At 50.3% G+C, this 13664-nt stretch overlaps 1 protein-coding gene across 1 annotated transcript in view; it reads left to right on the plus strand.

Annotated features, from left to right (window-relative positions):
* The window catches only part of MKLN1 (muskelin 1), a 266746-nt gene that overhangs the window by 122178 nt on the left and 130904 nt on the right, over nucleotides 1-13664 (plus strand). Inside the window, exon 8 of the mRNA XM_060244456.1 lies at nucleotides 10025-10102. Within this exon, the coding sequence (XP_060100439.1) occupies nucleotides 10025-10102 (78 nt within the window). The remainder of the gene's footprint in view (nucleotides 1-10024; nucleotides 10103-13664) is intronic.

The raw sequence follows: 13664 nt of genomic DNA on the forward strand, positions 1-13664 counted from the left end.
GTTGAACACCTTCCTTCCTCCCTCCCTCCCTCCTGTCGAACATCTTCCTTCCTCCCTCCCTCACTCTTGCTGAACACCCTTCCTTCCTCCCTCCCTCCCTCCCTTCTGTTGAACACCTTCCTTCCTTCCTCCCTCCCTCCCTCCTTGTGGCTGGAGTCCTTCTAGGTAGGAAGGCAGGGTTGAAGATATTGGGAGCCACATCATAGAGAAAGCCATAGTCTGTATAGTTTAATGCAGACCCTTCTCCCTCCCCCCGGTGACAAAACCAGTTCCTGATGTATTAGTAAGCGCTGTGAGACTGATGTGGTGGAATTTTTCAGGTGCTGGATAAGCAGAGATCTTCAGGGTCGAAGCTTTTGAGAGACAAATAATAACTATTGTATGGCAGCGTGTGTTGTATAGCCAGGAGATCCTAAGATTGTGTGGCAGCCAGAAGTTCTAGCTCTTTTAGCATTGTGCACCACCAGGTGGCAAGCTAGACTTGTTTTTGAGGCAAGAGACATTTCAGAGGTCTGCGACACGCCCCTGGTATTCCTTGGGGGTCTCCCATCCGAATACTAGCCGGGGGTGACCCTGCTTAGTTTCTGAGCTCTGATAACATCGGGCTAGCCTGTGTCATGAGCCCTGATTAGGAGGAGCTGGAAGGGTTAACAGACCTGGAAGAGTTGCCAGCCAGTTCCTCAGTTGAACAAACAGCAGCTGGCCCATCTATCACTCTCCAGGCACCAGTGTCAGCTGTTGACAATCAAGCTCCTCCAAGCTCTCCTCCTCCCATCTCAAGAGTTCGAAGCAGGCTGCGGAAAGATCTTTCAGAGCGAAGACATGAGGCACGCCGATGCTTCAGATCTCTCAGCCCTGAGTTCTAGCAGAGTCACTGCCACCCAGGGAGCAGGCTGATTGAGACTCCCATCTAGCTCCCACCCAGGACCTGGTAACCTTGTGGAAGCAACAAGTCTATTCTGTGGCTTGCATCCCCGTTCCTTCCTGATCCTGACCTGCTTGATTTCCTTGGCACCCTGACCTTTTGGCTTTTGGACATTGACTTCTGATTCCGGTTTGTGATTCTGCATTGGTGACTTGGCTCCTGCTTGACTTCCTGGACTTTGACCTTGGACTGGCTTTGGACTCCTGCCTGCCTGCACCCTGAGAACGTGACAGCCTGGGCCATCCAGGTCAAGGTTCGAGAGACAAAGTTCACTTCATCGAGTACAAGTAGGAGAGGAGATCCCTATCTGACGAAGGGAGCTTTGATTCCCAGAAGCTCATAATCCCAGAAATCTGGTTGGTCTCTAATAGCGCGGCCTCCTGCAAGTGACGTCATCGTGCGCTGGCCACTCTAGGCGGTTCCAGAAAAAGTCTGTGGTTTTTCCTGGACACTCTAGCAATTTGGGAGGGGAAACTTTTTGGTACAAAACCATAGAGTTTTCCCGGAAATGCCTAGAGTGGCCGGTGCGCAATATCACCGGTGCGATGATGGCACATGTGGGTGGGTCGGTGGGTTGGGAACCTCCAGGGCGGGAGAACCTTTGCCTGGCCCGAGGGCTTGGAAGCCTAGTCTCTAAGGTGCTCCTGGACTCAAATTTCACTGTTCTGCTGGTGTAGATCAACATGGCTGCCCTCTGAAGCTTGGGCCCGTATATCCTTTCTGAAGCTCTCACAAGCAGACCACTAGTAAGCCTTGCCGTGATCCTGGGCCTAGCGAGGCCTACAGGCTCGAGGGAAGCCTGCCTAGGAGTTATTAAAGAAAGCCCCCAACTCCCAGGATCCCCTCTGTCCCTCTGATTGGGTGACAAAGATTTGGAGGGAAACCAGCCCAGAGAGGGGCGGGACGTGGGGGAAAAGCTTAAAAGGGCCAAGGCACAGACAGGGTGGGTTCTCTCTGGGAAAGGCTGCGGGAGAGAAGGCAGCAGGAGAGATCCCATACCCAAGGGGGTGAGTTTGGTATTACAGCAAGGGCTGTCTAGCTCAGGGGTGTCAAACTCGTTTGTTATGAGGGATGGATCTGACATAAATGAGACCTAGTTGGGCCGGGTCATGTCTGGTTGGACCAGACCATGTCTGACCGGGCCATGTGTGTACCTATTTAAGATTAGGTAGCAGAGATATAAACTTTATAAGGAACACAGACAAACACAATTAAATAGATTTTTCTAAAAACTTAAAAACATGCATAAAACGTTAGCTCTTGTTGGTCTTAAGGGTGCTTTCTTTGTATTTCTCCCATGGGATCTGGGATCCAGGGAACTGGGCAAAGGAAGCTCTGGCTCTTTCCTTCCTTCCCCAGGGGATCAGGAGAGGGAGGAGCCTCAGCCAACAGAAGGAAGAGAGACTTGGCTCAGTAGCTTTGCTGTGTGATTGAGAGAGCCTGGAAAAACAAGCTCTGCCTTCCCTCCTTCCTCCCCAAGGGAGGAGCCTCAGCCAATGTAGAAAATAGAGGTTTTGCTCTGTAGCTCCTGTGTGATTGAGCAAGCCTGGCGAAGCAAGCTGTGACGCAGAAGGAAGCAGAGAGGGAGAAGGAAGCAGACGACAGTGAGTTGGTCGTGGGCCTGATAGGAGCCCTCCGAAGGCCTAATCCGGCCCCTGGGCCACATGTTTGACACCCCTGGCCTAGCTAAATGTGTCAGGGCTGCTGTTTTTTTGCGCCAACTTTTACTGCTTTCATATTTACTATAGCACTGAATCTTTATCACCCGCTTGGTATTTGAGCACTGTAAATAAACTGTCGTCGTTATAACGCCTGGGTATAACGCATCTCCTTGACTACAGTTAAGAGGTATTTACTCATAAGGAAGATACAAAGGCGGATGGGTGATCTAGGCCCTCCCATGTAGTTCCTGTCCAGAGCGGCGGCAGCCAGTAGAAGGCCCTCCTAGGCCCCTGCTGTGTGACAAGCCTAATTCCAATAAATCTCCAGTCATCACAGACTATACGCCTGTTCCCCCCCCCCCAGCGCAATAATGTTTATTATAAAGCTCAGATACAAACATTAAATAATGAGAGCCAGTTTGGTGTAGTGGTTAAGCGTGCGGACTCTTATCTGGGAAAACTGGGTTTGATTCCCCACTCCTCCACTTGCACCTGCTGGAATGGCCTTGGGTCAGCCATAGCCCTGGCAGAGGTTGTCCTTGAAAGGGCAGCTGCTGTGAGAGCCCTCTCCAGCCCCACCCACCTCACAGGGTGTCTGTTGTGGGGGAGGAAGGTAAAGGAGATTGTGAGCCGCTCTGAGACTCTTCGGAGTGGAGGGCGGGATATAAATCCAATATCTTCATCTACCTCACAGGGTGTCTGTTGTGGGGGGGGGAAGGTAAAGGAGATTGTGAGCCCCTCTGAGACTCTTCGGAGTGGAGGGCGGGATATAAATCCAATATCTTCATCTACCTCACAGGGTGTCTGTTGTGGGGGAGGAAGGTAAAGGAGATTGTGAGCCGCTCTGAGACTCTTCGGAGTGGAGGGCGGGATATAAATCCAATATCTTCATCTACCTCACAGGGTGTCTGTTGTGGGGGGGGGGGAGGTAAAGGAGACTGTGAGCTGCTCTGAGACTCTTGAGTGGAGGATGGGATATAAATCCAATTTCTTCTTCTTCTAAATAATGCATAAAACCTAGAACTAATTCGATATTACATTATCATTCTTTAAATTCTAGGTGACTGATTTGTAATTTTACAGCTTAGTAATTTTTCACTTATAACCCTCAAAAGTTACACTCATTCAATTAAAAATAAATATAGATCTATACAGAGGATTCTCTGGTAATATATTATTTACAGTCATATAATTTAATACAGGAAACCAAACTGCTACGAATTTAGATACATAGCGATCTAAGGGAGCTCCTGATGTTTGATAACAGTTTACTCATAACAAAAAGTTCCCATAGTTTCGTGTGCCAAAGACCTATAGTAGATGGAGAATTGTCAATTCCATTTAAAAGCAATAGCCAACCTAGCAGTAGAAACTAAAATAAATATCCGCTCTTTAGTTCTCTTACTAATGTCTAAATCTAGCCCAGGGATGGCCAAACTTGCTTAACATAAGAGCCACATAGAATAAATGTCAGATGTTGGAGAGCCTCAAGACATGAACATCAGATGTTTAAGAGCCGCACGACAGGAAGGAAGGTAGTGAAGGCAGGTGGAAAGAAAGCTAATAGATGGATGAAGTCAGGGAGAGGTGGAAAGAAAGAGCCAGTTTGGTGTAGTGGTTAAGTGTGCGGACTCTTATCTGGGAGAACCGGGTTTGATTCCCCACTCCTCCACTTGCAACTGCTGGAATGGTCTTGGGTAAGCCATAGCTCTGGCAGAGTTGTCCTTGAAAGGGCAGCTGCTGTGAGAGCCCTCTCCAGCCCCCCCCACCTCACAGGGTGTCTGTTGTGGGGGAGGAAGGGAAAGGAGATTGTGAGCTGCTCTGAGACTCTGTCCTTGAAAGGGCAGCTTCTGGGAGAGCTCTCTCAGCCCCACCCACCTTGCAGGGTGTCTGTTGTGGGGAAAGAAGGTAAAGGAGATTGTGAGCTGCTCTGAGACTCTGTCCTTGAAAGGGCAGCTTCTGGGAGAGCTCTCTCAGCCCCACCCACCTCACAGGGTGTCTGTTGTGGGGGGGGGGGGAAGGTAAAGGAGATTGTGAGTCGCTCCGAGACTCTTGGAGTGGAGGGCGGGATATAAATCCAATATCTTCATCTACCTCATAGGGTGTCTGTCGTGGGGGAGGAAGGTAAAGGAGATTGTGAGCCGCTCTGAGACTTTTTTGAGTGGAGGGCGAGATATAAATCCAATATCTTCATCTACCTCACAGGGTGTCTGTTGTGGGGGGGGAAGGTAAAGGAGATTGTGAGCCCCTCTGAGACTCTTTGGAGTGGAGGGCGAGATATAAATCCAATATCTTCATCTACCTCACAGGGTGTCTGTTGTGGGAGGGGGAGATAAAGGAGATTGTGAGCCCCTCTGAGACTCTTTGGAGTGGAGGGCGGGATATAAATCCAGTATCTTCATCTACCTCACAGGGTGTCTGTTGTGGGGGGGGGGGTGGAGATAAAGGAGATTGTGAGCCCCTCTGAGACTCTTTGGAGTGGAGGGCGGGATATAAATCCAATATCTTCATCTACCTCACAGGGTGTCTGTTGTGGGGGGGGGGGAAGGTAAAGGAGATTGTGAGCCGCTCTGAGACTCTTCGGAGTGGAGGGTGGGATATAAATCCAATATCTTCATCTACCTCACAGGGTGTCTGTTGTGGGGGGGGGGGGAAGGTAAAGGAGATTGTGAGCCCCTCTGAGACTCTTTGGAGTGGAGGGCGAGATATAAATCCAGTATCTTCATCTACCTCACAGGGTGTCTGTCGTGGGGGAGGAAGGGAAAGGAGATTGTGTGTCGCTCTGAGACTCTTCGGAATGCAGGGCGGGATATAAATCCAACATCATCATCTTCTTCTTCTTTAAATGTATTCTCGAAGCCTCTAGCTGGCTTGACTTGGAGAATTTTTCTACCTTCTCCAAGCCAGGCAACAGGGCAGTGGGGGCTCTGAGAGTCACACAATATGTGTGAAAGAGCCACAGTTTGGCCACCCCTGATCTAGCCATTTATCTAATAAAAAGTTTTCTGGTAACATTAGAACGAAGCGACCGGTTATTTGGTTCCTTTGAGACGGTACCTGCATCCGACGTTGGAGAATACAATGACAACTCCAGCAGCCGTGTTAAAAAGATTGCAACGACTGCAAGCCTGTTTTGCAGATGGCCAGCTGTCCCAGAGCCAAGTGACGCATTACCTTTTTGGAAACGACCCGGGTCAGGGTTCCCTGGGCCCTGCTCGCTTTCCCTGTAGTGACACAGCAGCTGCGGGGAAATGGCTTTTCAAAGGCCCACCGAGGCCTAGTTTGGCTCGAGAGACCCCGTGCGGGAACAGAAGGGCTTCCTGCCTACACTGCCCCTGGCTGTAGGTTTCTCAGTCTGATGGAAACTGCAAGAGGAGGAGCAGAGGAAGGGAAAGAGGGCGGCTCCTCTGGCAGTTGTCGGAAGCCAAATAGTGCAAATAGTGAAAATGCGTTATTTAGTGTGTGCGAAAGGTACCCTGTGTCTGAGGCAGGGGTGTTCTGGATTCTTGGTGCTGGGGGACAACAGTGGGATGGCTTCTGGCGTTTTGGCTCTGGCGTTTTGGCTTCTGGCGTTTTGGTGGACCTCCTGATGGAACTTGGGTTTTTTGGCCACCGTGTGACACAGAGTGTTGGACTGGATGGGCCACTGGCCTGATCCAGCATGGTTTCTCTTCTGTTCTTATGTGACACAGAGTGTTGGACTGGGTGGGCCACTGGCCTGATCCAACATGGCTTCTCTTATGTTCTTATGTGACACAGAATGTTGGACTGGATGGGCCACTGGCCTGATCCAACATGGCTTCTCTTCTGTTCTTATGTGACACAGAGTGTTGGACTGGGTGGGCCATTGGCCTGATCCAACATGGCTTCTCTTCTGTTCTTATGTGACACAGAGTGTTGGACTGGATGGGCCACTGGCCTGATCCAACATGGCTTCTCTTCTGTTCTTATGTGACACAGAGTGTTGGACTGGGTGGGCCACTGGCCTGATCCAACATGGCTTCTCTTATGTTCTTATGTGACACAGAGTGTTGGACTGGATGGGCCACTGGCCTGATCCAACATGGCTTCTCTTATGTTCTTATGTGACACAGAGTGTTGGACTGGATGGGCCATTGGCCTGATCCAACATGGCTTCTCTTCTGTTCTTATGTGACACAGAGTGTTGGACTGGGTGGGCCACTGGCCTGATCCAACATGGCTTCTCTTCTGTTCTTATGTGACACAGAGTGTTGGACTGGATGGGCCACTGGCCTGATCCAACATGGCTTCTCTTATGTTCTTATGCAGTTGGGTGGGGGAGTTGTTAGTCCCATCGTGGTCGTGTGTGCCCAACTCCAGAACGGAGCTGATAACCTTCTGGGGGTGGTTGCAGCTTGGGAAGGCTATGGGGTGGGGTGGGGGGAGAGGCAGGAGCCTCCCCCCCCCCTCTTCATGACATGGTCCTGAGTTGAACTGAGTTCTTTAATTTAGCAACAGCCTAGGCGGGATCGTCCTGAGAAAAGGAAAGGTCCCCTGTGCAAGCACTAGTCGTTTTTGACTCTGGGGTGACGTTGCTTTCACATTTTCATGGCAGACTTTTTACGGGGCAGTTTGCCACTGCCTTCCCCAGTGATTTATGCTTTCCACCCAGCAAGCTGGGGACTCATTTGACCGACCTCGGAAGGATGGAAGGCTGAGTCAACTTGGAGCCGGCTACCTGAAACCAGCTTCCGCCAGGATCAAACTCAGGTCATGAGCAGAGTTTAGGACTGCAGTACTGCAGCTTTAACACTGTGCCACGGGGCTCTCTCTAAAAGCTCAAGGAAAATAAAAGATCCCCCGTGCAAGCACCAGTCATTTCCGACTCTGGGGTGACGTCACTTTCACAACGTTTTCACGGCAGACTTTTTCTGGGGTGGTTTGCCGCTGCCTTCCCCAATCATCTACGCTTTCCCCTCCAGCAAGCTGGGGACTCCTTTGACCGACCTCAGAAGAATGGAAGGCTGAGTCAACCAACCGGCTATCTGAAAAACCAGCTTCCTCCGGGATCGAACTCAGCTCGTGAGCAGAGCTTAGGACTGCAGTAGTGCAGCTTTCGCACTCTGCGCCACAGGGCTCTTTTCCTTAACCTTAAAGGGGGATTGTCCTTAACCGCTACACTAAACTGGCTCTCTGAAAGTCTCATCGTGGTCTGTTATTCCATTACAACCCCAACTCTTAACCCAGTTTAGCCTTAGTCCTCCTTGGGGCCTCTCCGCCATGCATTGTTCAGGCATCTCCCTCGAGCGGTTTGGCTACCTTGGTGAGAAGCATCAGGAATGCAACTTGGAGGGATCAGGTGCTTCCCTCTGCTAGATTCAGCCTCCTCTTCCTCGCCCAGCCCATCTCCCTCCCTCCCTCCCGCCTGCCTCTTCCTTTCCCAAATGTCAGCTCGCTGGTGGTTCAGCTTTCAAAACAAGCCCTTTGTCGGTTTGTAACGCAAGGAGGCTGCCAACGGGGAGATGTTTCTGGGAAGAAGCCTGGAAAAACTCCAGACCACTGTCCCAGGCAGAGGAGGCCAGCGCTAAAAGGAAGCTTTAAAAAATTCTGTAGAAGGGATTAAAGCGAGGTATGTAGTGACCGGGAGGTGTTGATTGGTGGCCCTGGCCCCGGTCTTCAGCACTGCGCTTCAAGTTTGGGGGTGTACCACGGGGGAGCCCCTTCGCAGGCGTTCTCCAGCCGTAGAATGCAAAAGGTTTCTGATTCCGAAACAGCGGCATCTTCTGAGCGTGTCCAAGATGCTGTTTCCAAGTAGCATAAGCACTTCTAGAGCGGGAGTGGTCTGCTGTCCTACAGTTTGGTGTAGCGGTGAAGTGCGTGGACTGTTATCTGGGAGAACCGGGTTTGATTCCCCACTCCTCCACTTGCACCTGCTGGAATGGCCTTGAGCCAGCCATAGGTCTCGTAGATGTGAGAGCTCTCTCAGCCCCACCTAACTCACAGGGCGTCTGTTGTGGGGGAGGAAGGTAAATGAGATTGTGAGCTGCTCTGAAATTCTGATTCAGAAAAAGGGCAGAGTATAAATCTATGGCTTCCTCCCTCCCTCCCTCTCTCCCTTCCTTCCCTTCCTCCCTTCCTTCCCTCCCTCCCTCCCTTCCCTCCCTTCCTCCCTTCCTTCCTTCCTTCCTTCCTTCCTTCCTTCCTTCCTTCCTTCCTTCCTTCCTTCCTTCCTTCCTTCCTTCCTTCCTTCCTTCCTTCCTTCCTTCCTTCCTTCCTTCCTCCCTCCCTCCCTCCCTCCTTCCTTCCTTCCTTCCTTCCTTCCTCCCTTCCCTCCCTTCCCTCTCTTCCCTCCCTCCCTCCTTCCTTCCTTCCTTCCTTCCTTCCTTCCTTCCTTCCTTCCTTCCTTCCTTCCTTCCTTCCTTCCTTCCTTCCTTCCTTCCTTCCTTCCTTCCTTCCTTCCTTCCTTCCTTCCTTCCTTCCTCCCTCCCTCCCTCCCTCCCTCCCTCCCTCCCTCCCTCCCTCCCTCCCTTCCTTCCTTCCTTCCTTCCTTCCTTCCTTCCTTCCTTCCTTCCTTCCTTCCTTCCTTCCTTCCTTCCTTCCTTCCCCTTTGCAGGCGTTCTCCAGACATAAAATGCAAAAGGTTTTTGATTCCGAAACAGCGGCATCTTCTGAGCGTGTCTGAGATGCTATTTCCAAGTTGTATAAGCGCTTCTAGAGCGTGCGCGGCTTGCTGTCCTACGGTTTGGTGTAGCGCTGAAGTGCAGGGACTCTTATCTGGGAGAACCGGGTTTGATTCCCCACTCCTCCACTTGCAGCTGGTGTGGCCCTCGGGGATTACTGGGTCGAACCGAGCCATGTGGCAGCCTCCCCGGGGCCTGGCTGGCCAGCGAGGATCGTGGGGCCCAGTTGCGCTGTGCAGCAGCCTCCCCAGGGCCAGGCAGGGATCACAGGGCCTAGATGTACTGTGAGGCAGCCTCCCTGGGGCCTGGCTGGCCAGCCAGAATTGCTGCAGGGCCTGGAAAAGTTACTGTCACTGTTCAGTTTGCACTCGATTATCCCAGAGGGTGTGGCCTAATATGCCAATGAGTGTGTGATCGCTAATATTAGGGGATGTGGTCTAAGATGTTACTGAGTTCCTGCTGGGCTTTTTTGCCTAGGGCGGCGGGCCGGATGTGTGTGTGTGCACGCGCCAGATTAGGCTCTTCACACATAACTTCAGATAGAAAAACAATTATTTGCATTAATTTTGCTGCCCTGAATCATTTTCCCTTGGTGGAGCACTGTTGATAATTTTTTATGGCCCGCAAATGATGTTATAAATATCCATATGGCCCTTGGCAGAAAAAAGGTTCCCCACCCCTAATTTAAAGGTTGGCAGATTCATTTAAATTAATTGTGTTCTGTGTGTGTTTTACATTTTCCCAGATGTACCAACTTGGGAGTCAGCTGTTTTTGTCTTCTTTTTCCTTTGTCACAGATGGTTTATTCAACCAGTACATCAGTCAGCAAGAATACAAACCACGATGGGGTCAGATCATCCCCAAAAGCACCAAAGGTAAGAGAGGCTCATAAAAAAAGAGCACTTAGCCTGTTGTACTGATTGCTGTCGTGCTGTGAGTTTTTGTATAGCTGCGCGCTCCGTCTGTAGACCTCTTTGAACTGTGGATGCTGGCCGCAACTCTGATTCCGTTTTTGGGTATATGTATTATCTCTTGAGAAAGGAGCACCAGAAACGGTGAATACCGGACTCCAGAGAGAGAGATACAGGGCTTTTTTTGTAGCAGGAACTCCTTTGCATATTAGGCCACACACCCCTGATGTAGCCAATCCTCCTGGAACTTACAGCAGGCCATGTACGAAGAGCCCTGTAAGGAATTCTAGCAGGGCCTCCTTTGCATATTAGGCCACACACCCCTGATGTAGCCAATCCTCCTGGAGCTTACAGTAGGCCCTGAACGAAGAGCCCTGTAAGGAATTCTAGCAGGACCTCCTTTGCCTATTAGGCCACACACCCCTGATGTAGCCAATCCTCCTGGAGCTTCCAGCAGGCCCTGTACAAAGAGCCCTGTAAGGAATTCTAGCAGGACCTCCTTTGCCTATTAGGCCACACACCCCTGATGTAGCCAATCCTCCTGGAGCTTCCAGCAGGCCCTGTACGAAGAGCCCTGTAAGGAATTCTAGCAGGACCTCCTTAGGCTATTAGGCTGCACCCCCTGATGTAGCCAATCCTCCTGGAGCTCACAGTAGGCCCTGTACGAAGAGCCCTGTAAGGAATTCTAGCAGGACCTCCTTTGCCTATTAGGCCACACACCCCTGATGTAGCCAATCCTCCTGGAGCTTTCAGCAGGCCCTGTACGAAGAGCCCTGTAAGGAATTCTAGCAGGACCTCCTTAGGCTATTAGGCTGCACCCCCTGATGTAGCCAGTCCTCCTGGAGCTTACAGCAGGCCCTGTAAAAAGAGCCCTGCAAGCACTTGGAGGATTGGCTACATCAGGGGGACGTGGCCTCATATGCAAAGTATTTCCTGCTACAAAAAAAGCCCTGAAGCAGATAGAATAATTGAGACAGACTCATATTTGGAATGAGCAATGTTTTGGGAAGAAGCTTCATTACCAGTTCCTGATGTGGAATGATTTTGGCATGAACATCTGGAAGTCCTTATTGTCTACTGGACTCTAAAAAATTTCATACTTCTATTCATATTATTATTTTTGTTATTGCTGGTGTTAGTCTACTTATTCTTAGGGGATTGTTTACTTTTGAATAGTGTTGTATGATGGATTACTTTGTTCATATTTTTGGTGAGAGTTCCTGGATTTCCCCCCCCCATAAAAAAGGGACAGCATATCCAGAGTCGACTGGCCATCGCTTGGAGAGGGTTTAGATCTTGGGTGTCAAACATGTGGCCCGGGGGATGAATTAGGCCCCTAGAAGGCTCCTGTCAGGCCCCTGAGCAATTGGCTGTTCTGCTCCTTCTCCCTCTCTCTTGCTTCCTTCTGCATCACAGCTTGCTTTGCCAGGCTTGCTCAATCACACAGGAGGTACAGAGCAAAGCCTGTGGAGGGAGAAGACGTAGGCGATTGTAAGCCCCTCTGAATTTGATTCAGAGAGAAAGGCAGGGTATAAATCTGCAATTCTTCTTCTTCTTCTTCTTCTTCTTCTTCTTCTTCTTCTATTTTCTCCATTGGCTGAGGCTCCTCCCTTGGGGAGAAAGCGGGGGAAAGAGAGCTAGCTTTGCCAGGCGTTCTCAGTCGCACAGCAGAGGTACTGAGTTAAGCCTCTCTTCCTTCTATCGGCTGAAGTGCCTCTCCCTCCTGGTCCCCTGGGGAAAGGAGGGAAAGAGGCAGGGCTTCCTTTGCCCAGTTCACTGGATCCCATGGGAGAGATACAAAGAAAGCACCTTTAAGACCAACAAGTGCTAATGTTTTAATCATGTCTTTTTTTAAATTTAATTGTGTTTGTCTGTGTCCTTTATAAAGTTTATCTCTGCTACCTGGTATTACATTTTATGAGACACATGGCCCAGCCTGATAACGGTTTCATTTATGTCAGTTCCAGCCAGTGTGGGTGTGTAGGTTCAGAACGCAGCCTCCTCAATGCTGGCACCATGGTTTGGGGCCAGTACAAGCATGCCAGTCCAATGACAATATATCAAACATGGCTTCTCTTATGTCTGGAGCAGTGATGCTCTGTATTCTTGGTGTTGGGGCGGAGGGGAGCAACAGTGGGAGGGCTTTAAGAACATAAGAGAAGCCATGTTGGATCAGGCCAATGGCCCCTCCAGTCCAACACTCTGTGTCACATGAGAACATAAGAGAAGCCATGTTGGATCAGGCCAGTGGCCCATCCAGTCCAACACTCTGTGTCACATAAGAACAGAAGAGAAGCCATGTTAGATCAGGCCAATGGCCCATTCAGTCCAACACTCTGTGTCACATAAGAACAGAAGAGAAGCCATGTTAGATCAGGCCAATGGCCCATCCAGTCCAACACTCTGTGTCACATAAGAACACAAGAGAAGCCATGTTAGATCAGGCCAGTGGCCCTTCCAGTCCAATGCTCTGTGTCACATAAGAACAGAAGAGAAGCCATGTTAGATCAGGCCAATGGCCCATCCAGTCCAACACTCTGTGTCACATAAGAACACAAGAGAAGCCATGTTAGATCAGGCCAATGGCCCTTCCAGTCCAACACTCTGTGTCACATAAGAACAGAAGAGAAGCCATGTTAGATCAGGCCAATGGCCCATTCAGTCCAACACTCTGTGTCACATAAGAACAGAAGAGAAGCCATGTTAGATCAGGCCAATGGCCCATCCAGTCCAACACTCTGTGTCACATAAGAACACAAGAGAAGCCATGTTAGATCAGGCCAATGGCCCTTCCAGTCCAACACTCTGTGTCACATAAGAACAGAAGAGAAGCCATGTTAGATCAGGCCAATGGCCCATTCAGTCCAACACTCTGTGTCACATAAGAACAGAAGAGAAGCCATGTTAGATCAGGCCAATGGCCCTTCCAGTCCAACACTCTGTGTCACATAAGAACAGAAGAGAAGCCATGTTAGATCAGGCCAATGGCCCATTCAGTCCAACACTCTGTGTCACATAAGAACAGAAGAGAAGCCATGTTAGATCAGGCCAATGGCCCATCCAGTCCAACACTCTGTGTCACATAAGAACACAAGAGAAGCCATGTTAGATCAGGCCAATGGCCCTTCCAGTCCAACACTCTGTGTCACATAAGAACAGAAGAGAAGCCATGTTAGATCAGGCCAATGGCCCATTCAGTCCAACACTCTGTGTCACATAAGAACAGAAGAGAAGCCATGTTAGATCAGGCCAATGGCCCTTCCAGTCCAACACTCTGTGTCACATAAGAACAGAAGAGAAGCCATGTTAGATTAGGCCAATGGCCCATTCAGTCCAACACTCTGTGTCACACAGTGGCAAAAAAAAACAGGTGCCACCAGGAGGTCCATCAGTGGGGCTAGAAGCCCTCCCACTGTGCCCCCCCCCCAAACACCAAGAATACAGAGCATCACTGCCCCAGACAGAGAATGCCAACAATACGCTGTAGCTAATAGCCACTGATGAACCTCTGCTCCATATGCTTATC

Source organism: Heteronotia binoei, chromosome 8, assembly GCF_032191835.1.
Source record: "Heteronotia binoei isolate CCM8104 ecotype False Entrance Well chromosome 8, APGP_CSIRO_Hbin_v1, whole genome shotgun sequence".
Lineage (NCBI taxonomy): Eukaryota > Metazoa > Chordata > Lepidosauria > Squamata > Gekkonidae > Heteronotia > Heteronotia binoei.